Here is a 12971-nt window from a genome sequence, read left to right as displayed (position 1 = left end):
AATGCAGCCTCCCCATTGCCCATCTGCAGCCTGATCAATGCCATCTGCAGCCTCACAATTGCCCATCAATGCAGCCTGATCAATGCCCATCTGCAGCCTCACCTCAGATTACTGCTGCCTCGGAGGGGACAGGGAGGGGGGCGGGATGAGCACCATCAGATTACATACAGCGAGAATCTCCTGTTTACTCGGTGGCCGCTTTAATACAAAGTCCCACCTCCTGGACCAGCTTCTAAGATGGACAGAACACTGGTCCAATGCCGGCCCAGGAAACGGGACTTCCTATTAGAGGCCGCTGAGCAAACAGGATATTCTCACTGTATGTAATCTGATGGCGCTCGCCCTGCCCCCCTCCCTGTTCCCTTCTAGGCAGCCCAAATTGCAGTATTGGTGTATAACACCCGATTTTCCGGGTGAAAAAGTGCGTGTTATACAGTAACTGCAGGTAATTGGCCAGTTTGTATGCAACCAAAGCACAAGTGTTGCTGCATCCAGAGGCAGCGTTCAGCCCCCTCTAATTGCAGCAAACTAGAGGCAGAAATTTGTTTGACAAAAGATTTATTGAGCTTTTCAGTTTTCAAGATAGTGTAAAGCTAACAGACAAAAGACACATGTGAGCAATGTCAACAAGAGATAATGTGGTACATATAAGAGATAATGTGGTACATATAGAAAATAATGTGGTACATATAACAGATAATATGGTACATATAAGAGATAATGTGGTACATATAGGGCAGGGATATGCAATTAGCGGACCTCCAGCGGTTTCAGAACTACAAGTCCCATGAGGCATAGCAAGACTCTGACAGCCACAAACATGACACCCAGAGGCAGAGGCATGATGGGACTTGTAGTTTTGCAACATCTGGAAGTCCGCTAATTGCATATCCCTGATATAGGAGATAATGTGGTACATATAGGAGATAATGTGGTACAAAGAAGTACAAGATATCTGTAGATATTAATGTGACCTTACTGGCAACAGTCAGGCCCCCCAGCAATCTGCCGGACAGTGTACTAGCCTCTTATTTAACGTGGTTGTAAACCCTTACATACACCCAGTTAAGTGACTAGCCTCAGGTGATACATAGAAATTAAAGTTTCAGACATAAGTTGTTCCTGTTTATCTGCAGCCCCTCTTCTCTACAGCCTCCCAAAGCATACATTTTACACACCATTCCTGAACTCTAGCCGGCAGGGGGTGGGGATCTGATGTCACACACTGCAGAGCACATAGCAGGGAGCTGACTGTAACATGAGAGTTGAGTGAAGGGCACCGACCCATCCCCCTTAACATAAAATCATAGGGAAACATGCACAATTGACTCTGCCAAGCACAGTCTGTGTGCTGGAGTCCCCTGCCCCCCCCCCCCCCCCCCGATACCTTGGAGTTGGCATTAGCTGCCAGAAATTACTCATGCAGATAGCAGAGCAGGTAGACAGGCAGCTGACAGAAATCACACTCGGTATATTAGATTGTGGCAAGTACTTATTATAGAAGTATATGCTTTGTTCATCTTTAATTTAGGATGCTTACAACCACTTTTAAAAGAACCGTCATATGACCACATGTAATCAATCCACATAAAACTTTATTAATATGCACAGAAAATATTTTAAAACAATGTATTAAAATATTTTAAAACAATGTATTTATTTTTTATGTGTAGCATTGCAAATAATACTTGTCTGTATACCTGGCCTCATTATTTAAGCCCTCAGTTTAATCATTTTTTTTAAGTATCTTCCTTTTCCTTTTTTTAGTTTTCAAGCATTTTTTATTTAATATTTCTTTATTAAACATATTTCAATATTACACACCAAGTTACAGCATCAATATATGGTTTATAATTCTGTTTCATTGTACCCCTAATACGTACTTTCCTCATTTCCATATTTATTTTGATTGGTCCGTACAAGAAATCCTTTGAAGTTTTTGTCTTTTCTTTCTTCCTCACCACTATCATATATATTTCCTAACCAGCCTTTGGACACAAATAATAAAAACATAGTTTTCAAGCATGATTGGGTTTTCTCACGGCAAATTTTGCCATGACCTTAACAAGTTGAGCTTTGCACTGAACTTGTTGTCTTTCTAAATTAATTTATATTGATTAGTTCTGCTCAGTGTGTTTTTAAAGCAGCCAGCATAAAAAGGTCATTTGTCTTGTCCTTGACATTGCTGGTATTTCAGCCGCGGACTGACGTCACTTCAAATACAGAACGTTGGTGTCTTCCACATTATTAATAATGTTTTTTCTAATGCTCTCATAGTGATGATTACCTTTTATATTCCTTTTTTAAAATGTATACACAAAATAAGATGTAACTAAACAAATTATTATAAAAAAATAACAAGTATTACATTTTTTAAGCTGAATGTAACCTAGCATAAGAGAAAATCGTGTGCCGCTGTTCTTCCCCTTCTTTCTGAAAGTGACAGTTGTGTGGCTGCCATGCTAATCCTAATTTTTCATGACTTTATGGAACATTTGCTGCAAAGGAGTCTTTAAGTTGAGAAAGTGGAAGAGCTATATCTGCTGCCTGTAAATTAAATGGTAAATATAAAATATTCAACTGGATCTCTCAGTACAATGCTCAAAGGGACAATTTTAGGGCATTTAGGGTGGCACAGTGGTGTAGTGGTTTAGCACTCTCACCTAGCAGTAAAAAGGGTCACTGGTTCAAATCCCAACCACGACACTACCTGCCTGGAGTTTGCATGTTCTCCCTGTGCCTGCGTGGGTTTCCTCCGGGTACTCTGGTTTCCTCCCACACTCCAAAGACATGCATGTAGGTTATTTGGCTTCTGTCCAAAATTGGCCCTAGTACGTGAATGGGGACCTTGGATTGTGGGCTCCTTGAGGGTAGGGACCAATGTGAGTGTGCAATGTACAGGGATAGGGACAATTGTAGATACTCACACCTTACTAACTATGAACTTTAAAGGGGTTGTAAACCTTCACATTTTTTCACCTTAATGCAGCCTATAAGTGCTGCCTATCATTGCTCACCAATGCCGCCTACCAGTGCAGCTTATCAGTGCTGCATATCAGTCACCATCAATCTCACCTATCAGTGCCTCCTATCAGTGCTCATCAATCCCACCTATCAGTGCCCATTATTGCCTCCTATCATTGCTCATCAATCCCACCCATTAGTGCACATTAGTGCCTCCTATCAGTGCTCATCAGTGCCACCTATCATTGCTTATCAATGCTGCCTTCCAGTGCATCTTATCAGTGCTGCCTATCGGTGCCCATCAATGCTGTCTATCAGTGCTCAATGCCCATCCGTGTTGCCTATCAGTGCTCATCAATGCAGCATATCAGTGCCCATCAGTGCAACATGTCAGTGCCTATCAGTGCCCATCAGTGCTCATCAGTGCCACCTATCAGTGTTTCCTCATCAGTGCAGTCTATTAGTGGCCATCAATGCTGCCTATCAGTGCTCAATGCCCATCAGTGCCACCTATCAGTGCCCATCAATGCTGCCTATAATTGCCCATCAGTGCCACCTATCAATGCTCATCAATCCCACCTTTCAGTGTCCATTAGAGTCTCCTAGCAGTGCAGCCTATCAGTGCTCATCAATTCTGCCTATCAGTGCCACCTATCAGTGCTAATAAATGTTGCCTATCAGTGCTCATCAATGCTGCCTATTAGTGCCACCAATCATTGCTCATCAATGCCGCCTACCAGTGCAGCTGATCAGTGCTGGCTATCAGTGCCCATCAATGCCGCCTATCAGTGCCCATCAGTCCCGCCTATCAGTGCTCATCATTGTTGCCTATCAGTGCCTCCTCATCAGTGTAGCCTATCAGTGGCCATCAATGCCGTCTATCAGTGCCTCCTCATCAGTGAGGCCAATCAATGGCCATCAATGCTGCCTATCAGTGCTCAATGCCCATCAGTGCCGCCTATCAGTGCTTACCAATGTAGCCTATCAGTGCAGCATATCAATGCCCATCAATGCTGCCTATCAGTGCCCATCAGTACCACCTATCAGTGCTAATAAATCCCACCTCTCAGTGCCCATTAGTGTCTCCCATCAGTGCAGCCTATCAATGCTCATTAATGCTGCCTGTCAGTGCCACCTATCAGTGCTTATCAATGCTGCCTGTCAGTGCCCACCAGTGCAGCCTATGAGTGTTGCCTATCAGTGCTCATCAATGTCGCCTATTAGTGCCACCAATCATTGCTCATCAATGCCGCCTACCAGTGCAGCTGATCAGTGCTGCCTATTGGTGCTCATCAATGCTGCCTATCAGTGCCCATCAGTTCCACCTATCAGTGCTTATCATTGTTGCCTATCAGTGCCTCTTCATCAGTGCAGTCTGCCAGTGGCCATCAATGTCGCCTCTCAGTGCCTCCTCATCAGTGAGGCCAATCAGTGGCCATCAGTGCTGCCTATCAGTGCTCAATACCCATCAGTGCCACCTATCAGTGCTCATCAATGAAGCCTATTGGTGCCCATTAATGCTGCCTATTAGTGCCCATCAGTGCCCATTTATTTTTTTGTTAACTTTTTTGTCTCGCATAGATCTATATAAAATATAAATTGCTGTGAGTGATATTATAGTGCAAACATGTTGAGTGAACATTTGATAAATTGCAGAAAAATCACATTCAAAAATATGATTGTTTGCTCATTTTGCAATCATCTGAAATAAGTACCCCCAAATCTTTTTCTTCAATTAGGGATGAGGGTAAGTGGGACAAAAGAGGGAACCCCTAGTCAATTTCATATCCCATCATGACCCCAAGTTTTAGGTGATGGAGTCCTATAATAAGTAATATACCGTTAATGGGATATGTAGACATAAGTAGAGTGCCCATAGAAGTCTGTTGCCATGGAATACAATGGAATCCTCGGTGGATCAATGTTAATGGATAAAAAGGAAACCACCCATCATGTCCACCATGGGCGAAAGTCCCAGAAAACAATTTAAGCCCAACTGTTCATTCATGCTGCTTGGTGCTAGGGCATCAAAATTAAAGATCCACCAACACTTCCTTTATAATAGTCTTATAGTCTTATGTCGGTCACCTCCTCTTAGTGGAACCGGAACATGATCAATGATGGCAAAAGTACCACTTACCCTTAGCCCTTATTGTTTAGTTTCAGCTTTTAATTTTGTATTCAAGTCTGGTTGAGTGCACCTACTGTCTACTTCATATTCTACATACTTTTTCATGAATTGCACTCGGGGCAATATCCCTAGAAGCATGTACAGTGGCCCACCCCCACACTCCCTGTATGTATGTGTGTGTGTATGTATGTATGTATGTGTGCATATATCTCACAAAAGTGAGTACCCCCCTCACATTTTTGTAAATATTTTATTCTATATTTTCATATGACAACACTGAAGAAATTACACTTTGCTACAATGTAAAGTAGTGTGTCTTGCATACAGTCAAGCATGGTGGTGGGAGTGTCTGGGCTTCCATGAGTGCTGCCGACACTGGGAAGCTACAGTTCATTGAGGGAACCATGAATGCCAACATGTAATGTGACATACTGAAGTAAAGCATGATTCCCTCCCTTCAGAGACTGGGCCTCAGGGCAGTATTCCAATATTACGACCCCAAACACACCTCCAAGATGACCACTGCCTTGCTAAAGAAGCTGAGGGTAAAGGTGATGGACTGACCAAGCATGTCTCCAGACCTAAACCCTATTGACCATCTGTGTATTAATACTAGGAGTGCCAAAAATCGACTGGAAGAAGACCACCTGCCCACATCCCTAATAAACTGTAGAATAGACCAATTTTTCCTCTTTGTGGGACTTTAAAAGGCAGGAGTCTTCAAGAAAATTATATCAAAGTATAAATTTTATTAGAAAAATTAAAAGGTGTGAAACAATAAAAAAATATATGGATGCACGACTACAAGCTCATGATGCACAAGAAAACACAGCTATATATACAAACACAATAGGAATCGTGACACCACACTAGTAGATCCGGAGTAATGAAATTGAAACCAAGAAAGCCTGATGCGTTTCAAGGTAATTAAAAAGTAAAACCTCTTCTTCAGGGAATGATAGTGTAGTATATAGCCTCATCGTATATTGTTGTACATCAATATTCAGGAGGCATCCAACATGATAAAATTGGGGAAAAAATTTAGATTTTTCCTTCAGATCCGTATACCAGTGCATGATGTCAGGGGAGTGCCATAGACTCGGTCTACAAGCAGTGCACAAAGGGTGTGTCCCAACCACATATGTTGAACCTAGTATAAGAAACCCCAGATTTGATTCTTTGATCTGCTATTGGGCAGTGTGGGGTAGCTGGCTATCCGTCCAATAGAGACCTGTAATGCAGTATCTCCCCATAAACCGCCAATTCCGTCTAATAAGGGGAGTATAATGCAGCCAGTCTGATGCCTAAAGCAGCTGGCCATCTGTGGAGCATCCTCAAACAGAAGGTGGAGGAACGCAAGGTCTCTAACATCCACCAGCTCCGTGATATCCTCATGGAGGAGTGGAAGAGGACTTCAGTGGCAACCTGTGAAGCTCTGGTGAACTCCATGCCCAAGAGGGTTAAGGTAGTGCTGCAAAATAATGGTGGTCACACAAAATATTGACACTTTGAGCCCAATTTGGAAATTTTTCCTTAGGGGTGTACTCACTTTTATTGCCAGTGGTTTAGACATTAATGGCTGTGTGTTGAGTTATTGAGGGGACAGCAAATTTACACTGTTATACAAGCTGTACACTCACTACTTTACATTGTAGCAAAGTGTAATTTCTTCAGTGTTGTCACATGAAAAGATAGAATAAAATAGTTACAAAAATGTGAGGGGTGTACTTACTTTTGTGAGATACTGTGCACACATATATATATTATATATATATTTCTTTATTGAGTGAGTGCGTGGGAGTAGACAAAGGGTGGGTGGTTTGAAAAGACTACTATTCGACTTTAATCTCTGTCCTATTGATTAAGTCTGTATAAGGCAGAGAGACCATATGCTCCATTCAATTAATCTCCTTCATTATACGGTGGGTGCTATATTAGATAAAGCATCATTTTTCTTATGAACTCCAAAGTCTGAAGCTGATTCCTTCACTGATAAGGCTCAAAGCCTGGCTTCTTGGCTGTCCTTGCCAAACGCAAGAGGAAACGCTGCTCTTTAAGCAGAATGCCTTTCTGTGCACATACATCCAACACAAACATGAAAAAGGGAGAAGAATGAAAGAAACATGGCACACACACAACTATTCACATCCACGCCAAGAGCGCACAACGATAACGTTCTAATTTCCATCCTCTATATATTTTTATTACTGGAAAGTATTTTGCCGCCATCGTGCACTGAAATATTTTAAAGCTGACAGTTACAGCTGAAATGTATGATTTGGGAGGAAGGGAAGGTTGTAATTTGGATTCTTCTTTTGCTGTTTTTTCTGTTTGTCAGGATGGAATAAATGTAAATGTAGCTGTAAAACTATATTTATTTTAAAAGAAAACCACAATTACACAAAAAATTAAAGGGGTACATGCATTGTCTTCATGAAAATGAGTGTTTGGAATTTTGTGAGCTTACCTGCCTTTGGTTCATCTCCAGGTGGGGTGGCAGAGCAAGGACCACAGGAAGATGTCTTCCTTCTCTGTGTTTTTGTCATGTGTCACTGCCTGGTATTTTGTGGCATAAACTAGGAGATAGTTACCATTGCTGTGGTAATGAGCAATCTTCTAGTTTATATGTGCATCAGCGTGCATAACTCCCAAAGTGCCAAAATGAGGAGTTGAGTCAAAGACGACTAAGCATGCACGATAAGAGAGTGAGGGACCCCCCTTCACTAATACAGGAGTAGGTCATGGGTTTAAGGCCAGATTATTGGGGAGGTAGTCCTGGTCCATGAAGGTTGAGGCGGTCAACGAGGTATAAATTCATTGCAAAAATTTATAATGGAGCTAGTTCTCTTGCTAATGCAGAGTTCGACTAGTCTTTAATGAGGTTGCCTAGCCATGTGATGTGTGCCTGTAGTAAAATGAATGTCTTAAAAACTGTGCTCCCAAACTTTCTAGCTAGTAGGATAGCCTTTCATGGACAGGAAAGAAACTGCTAGTTTACATGGCACTTTCTATGCAGATGTTCTTTCTGGTTTGTTGCTAATATCAAGTTCAGAAGAAAATACTCTGTTGTAGACGTAAGGTCTTCCAGTGTGTTCTCATTTTTGTTGTGAGAAATGCACTTGGAGAATCATGGGTGGTGTCTACACTGTTATGTCTGCTAAATGCTATAGGAAATCCAATCTGGCTATCCAGTCTGGCTAGAATAGAATAGTGTGCCATGGGTTCCTATTTACTGGAGTAAACAGGGCTACTAGGCATCTGCCGTGACTGCTCTTTTTTAGAGTTACCATCAAAAGGGTCTTTTGCTGAATATATCAAGAAACCTTGAAGAAGTCGGGGCATGTTGCTTTGTAGACACTGTGTGGAGGCAGCTGTGGCAAGTAAAAACCACTATTTTTGTGTGGCTCTGGACATAAGATCAATAAAAAAAAAGGAATTGTATTTGTGTGGTTACAACCAGACATAAGATTTATTTCATGTGTTATGTTTCTTGATGTGGACAAGGCTGGCCAAATTATTTAATGCTGGAAATGCTTATTGTATTTTTCTAATGCTGGAAGTGAAATAAAACTGGTAGACAGCCAGTATTGAAGCTGTTGAATCAGCTTGAAAGCCAAGCAGAAGGAGAAGTCAGAAATGCTAGCCTTTGTAGTTATCTTATAAAAAATCTGCTTTAGTGTGAACCGGTGTATTACCCTTGTAGGGCTTCTTTTCCGAATACATTCAGTACCTTTAATGGCTGAAGTCCTCCACACCCATAATCAAATTCCCTTTTAAAGCTTCTTTTTTTTGGTGATATGTGGCAGTATTTGCTCTTTGGTCTCTACAGAACCGTTTCAGCCTGGCTTACTGTTCTGGGACCTTTGTATGAGGCCTCTGGAAGGGCTGAAAACGTGACCTCTGCAGGACACCCCAGTTCATTTCCTCCCGAGTCGCATGACAATTACTAAGGTGAGGCCTGACTTGCAGTGACATACAGCTCCATCTTTGCATCTAGCTCTAGAAAGGAGCCATCATGGCACACTTTACCTCTATCATCTAGGGAATATATTAAAGTACACTCTGCACAGGGAACCCTGGCGCTCTGATTTACTGCCTTCTACTTTTATTTGAAAATTTTGCTCATCAAATATTTTCACCACTCATCCGCACTCCGATTTCGAGTTTCTAATTGCACGGTCCCTAGACACAGCCATGGGAAAAATCACAAAATGTCCAATAATATATGAATTCATAAAATGTACCGGAAAAAAGAACATTAAAGGCATTTTGAATTGGAAGAAACACCCCATCCATAAAGCTTTCTGGGGACGTTAATTAGCTGCAGTGTGGTGAGACGAGTCGATAAGAATATTAATGACAGATGCAACTAGAAATTGCCTCCTTTATGCCCCTTTCTCTTTGCTTTTTTTCCTTTTTTTCAGGTTTCAGGTAAATATTGGACTGTAAAAAAATAAAATAGCTAAAAAAAAGAACAAACACATGAAGGTACAGTAAGAGCACGTCAAAAATATTTGTTTGGGGATAGAGTGGGGAAGAGTTAGACCCCCTGTCTTTTTTATTGGTATCCAGGGCTCTATTAGACAGGTTTTTCCTCACTTTCTTCCAGATGACAATGGTTTTACTGGATAAGAATTGAAGGAAAATCTGCAACAGGGATACTTTTAATATACACTAGGAAAATCTGCAACAGTAATACTTTTAATATACTTCTATCTGTGCTGCTGTTGAAGAGTTTCTATCACCTCTTCTCTGGTGAACAGGACAGGGAGTGATGAGAAATCCCTCTAAAAAAAGCCTCGGACAGGGATTTTTAACCTCTATCTAAACGTAAACAAAATTTTTTATTTTGTGCATATATTATCAATTTTTCCCATATAGCAGTAATTTTCCCATATAGCTTTGTTGCACCTTGAAGGATACCTTTTATATCAGCTCCTGGACCACACCAGGCCATACCTATTAGAAGAGAATTGATGGATATGAAAAAATAAACATTCCTATTCACCTAGTTAAATACAGGATTGATCCGATTCTGCATCTGTCCCCCGCCACCTCTAACTGAGAGATCAAAGACCGCTGATCACATAGTGCTTGGTCTCCAGTAAGCAGAGAGCGGTGATTATCAGTCACTGGCACTCTGACCTGCCCCTCCAGGGCTCACTGGAGCACCGGGCTGTGGAGGGGGTGGGAGTGGTTTGCTCAGGCTCTCAGCACCACTATGAGATGCTGAGCCAGCTGCCAATCAGGCATCTGGGTGGATCCTGACATTAAAGTTGGGATCTTTCGAGAGCCTGGATTGGCTGAGTGAAAGCTGAGTAATGAAAAAGTGGGCATACCTTTTTTAATAACTTGCATAGGTCGTTCAAACTTCACATGTTGGTAGAGTAATGCCGTGTACACAAGACCGGACTTTCCAGCAGACTAGGTCCGACGGTCTTCCCAACGGACTTTTGGCGGATTTCCGACGGACTTTCAGAACGAACGGACTTGGCCACACACGAACAGACTTAGTCCGTAAGTCCGTTCATTTTGAACGTGATGACGTAAACGGGACTAAACAAGGAAGTTCAAGAGCCAATAGCTTCCCTTGCTTCGTATTTGGTCTGTTGGACCAGCACACAGACAAATGGTTTTCCCGATTTTAGCCCGTCGGAAATTGAGTCCGTCGGATAGATTTGAAACATGTTCTATTTCTAGGTCTGTCGGATTTTTTTTTTTTTTAATGATCGGACTAACCCACACACAATCGGATTGTGCGATGGACTAATCCCTTCAGACCTAGTCTGCCGGAAAGTATGGTCGTGTGCACGCGGCATTACTCTCCCTTTATAATAACTCTAATTATTTTTTCATTACAGATAAATAATGAATTCCAAGCAGAAGTAAAGTGCTGTCATTGAGCTCTTGACTAAGGAGGAATGCAGGCTGTCCAACATCCATAGAAGGCTACAGAATATTTACACCATTGACAAGAGTAATGTGCACAGATGGATAAAGAAGTGTAAAGAAGGGAAAATCAGCATCGAAGACAAGCCATGCAGTGAGAGATTATCAACTGCAACAACTGTGCAAACCTGAATGTGTTAAAAAAGGATTTGAGAGTTGGGTTCAACAATGGCGCAAATTCATCACTTGTGATGAAGAATATGTTGAGTAGTATCTTTGTATAGAGGAAGAGTTAAGGCTAGTACACACAGTTCAATAGAAACCGTCCGGCCCGTGTGTACTAGAGTCAGTCTGACAGAAGCCGGCTGTCCGGCTGGCTTCTGTTGAAGGAGCATGACCGAAAAAGGGCTGGCGTGAGTGTTCTTGCAGGGGGGGGGGGGGGGGGCACTCAGAACACAATAGCATATCAGGGGATATCGCTGTTCTAACGATGGAAAGATGCATGGGCTGAACAATAAAAAAAATGACTGGTGTGTACTAGGCTTAACTCTACCAAAATGTAAAATTTGAATGACCTGTACTTTCGGTACCGTCCTTGTATATACACATATTTACATATGCGTGAATATATCCATTCAGTCGTATCGGACTCTTGGTGATTCAATGGCCCAGCTCTTTGGCCACAGTCTAATACATTTCAAAGCTCTTCTCTATAGAATTATCTTTGCAAATGTTTACGAGGTAGGTTGCCAGGTTTTTCCTTAACCCCCCCAATTGCACAGCTTGGGTCTGGTGTGACGGAGTCCCAACATACATGTGATAACACATGTGCATAGTTTACATCTGCACACACATACTTGGGTCAATTTAGACAGGAGCCAATTACCCTACCAGCATGTGTTTGGGGTGCACTAGGAAACTCTGAGAACCTGTAGGAAGCTACAGGTTTAACTAATGAAACCACCAAGCTACTCATCCACTCCCTCGTTATCTCTTGCCTTGACTATTGCAACTCCCTCCTCATAGGTCTACCTCTCCATAGGCTTCCCCCTCTTCAGTCTATCATGAATGCTGCTGCCAGACTCATCTACCTTACCAACCACTCAGTGTCTGCAACCCTCTCCACCAATCCCTACACTGGCTCCCAATCACCCAGCAAATCAAATTCAAAATATCGTACTAACTTCAACATACAAAGCCATTCACAAATCTGCCCCAAGGTACATCACCAATCTTATCTCCAAATATCACCCAAACCATCCTCTCCGCTCCACTCAGGACCTTCTTCTATCAAGTTCATATGATGCTTGTCTCCAGGACTTCTCCAGAGCTTCTTCCACCCTCTGGAACTCTCTACCTCAATCTGTCCAGCTATCTCCTACTCTGGCTGCCTTCAGGCAATCCCTGAAAACTCATGACTTCAGGGAAGCCTATCACACCTCCAACTAATCTCCTTTCACTTCCATCAATTACTTTTTTTCTGACCTTATTAGATTTTAAGTTCTTCTGAGCAGGGCCCTCTTAACCCTCTTGTATATTATTGTATTGTAAGTGTATTGTCCCCCCTATACATTGTAAAGCGCTGCATAAACTTTTGGCGCTATATAAATCTTGTATAATAATAATAATATCCCAAGCAAACACAACATTCAGACAATCAGAACTAGGGATGAGCCGAACACCCCCCAGTTTGGTTCGCACCAGAACTTTCGAACGGACCCCAAATTCGTACGAACTTTAGAACCCCATTGAAGTCTATGGGACTCGAACGTTCGAAATTAAAAGTGCTAATTTTAACGGCTAATATGCAAGATACTGTCCTAAAAAGGGTTTGGGGACCTGGCTCCTGCCCCAGGAGACATGGGTCAATGCCTAAAATGTTTTTAAAAATGGCCGTTTTGGCGGGAGCACTGATTTTAAAGACGATTAAAGTGAAAAAAAAGGTGAAATATTCCTTTAAATATCGTGCCTAGGGGGTGTCTGTAGT

At 42.1% G+C, this 12971-nt stretch overlaps 1 protein-coding gene across 1 annotated transcript in view; it reads left to right on the top strand.

Annotated features, from left to right (window-relative positions):
* CENPO (centromere protein O) overlaps positions 1–11361 on the top strand; it is a 136390-nt gene extending 125029 nt beyond the window's left edge. The window contains exon 7 of the mRNA XM_077485703.1: positions 10957–11361. Within this exon, the coding sequence (XP_077341829.1) occupies positions 10957–10964 (8 nt within the window). The 3' untranslated portion in view covers positions 10965–11361. The remainder of the gene's footprint in view (positions 1–10956) is intronic.
* Positions 11362–12971: the final 1610 nt, after the last annotated feature.

The sequence above is a fragment of the Lithobates pipiens genome, unplaced genomic scaffold (assembly GCF_037356315.1).
Source record: "Lithobates pipiens isolate NorthernLeopardFrog02 unplaced genomic scaffold, aLitPip1_a1.2 Scaffold_18, whole genome shotgun sequence".
Classification (NCBI taxonomy): Eukaryota; Metazoa; Chordata; class Amphibia; order Anura; family Ranidae; genus Lithobates; species Lithobates pipiens.
This window is presented reverse-complemented; position numbering and strand designations above follow the sequence as displayed.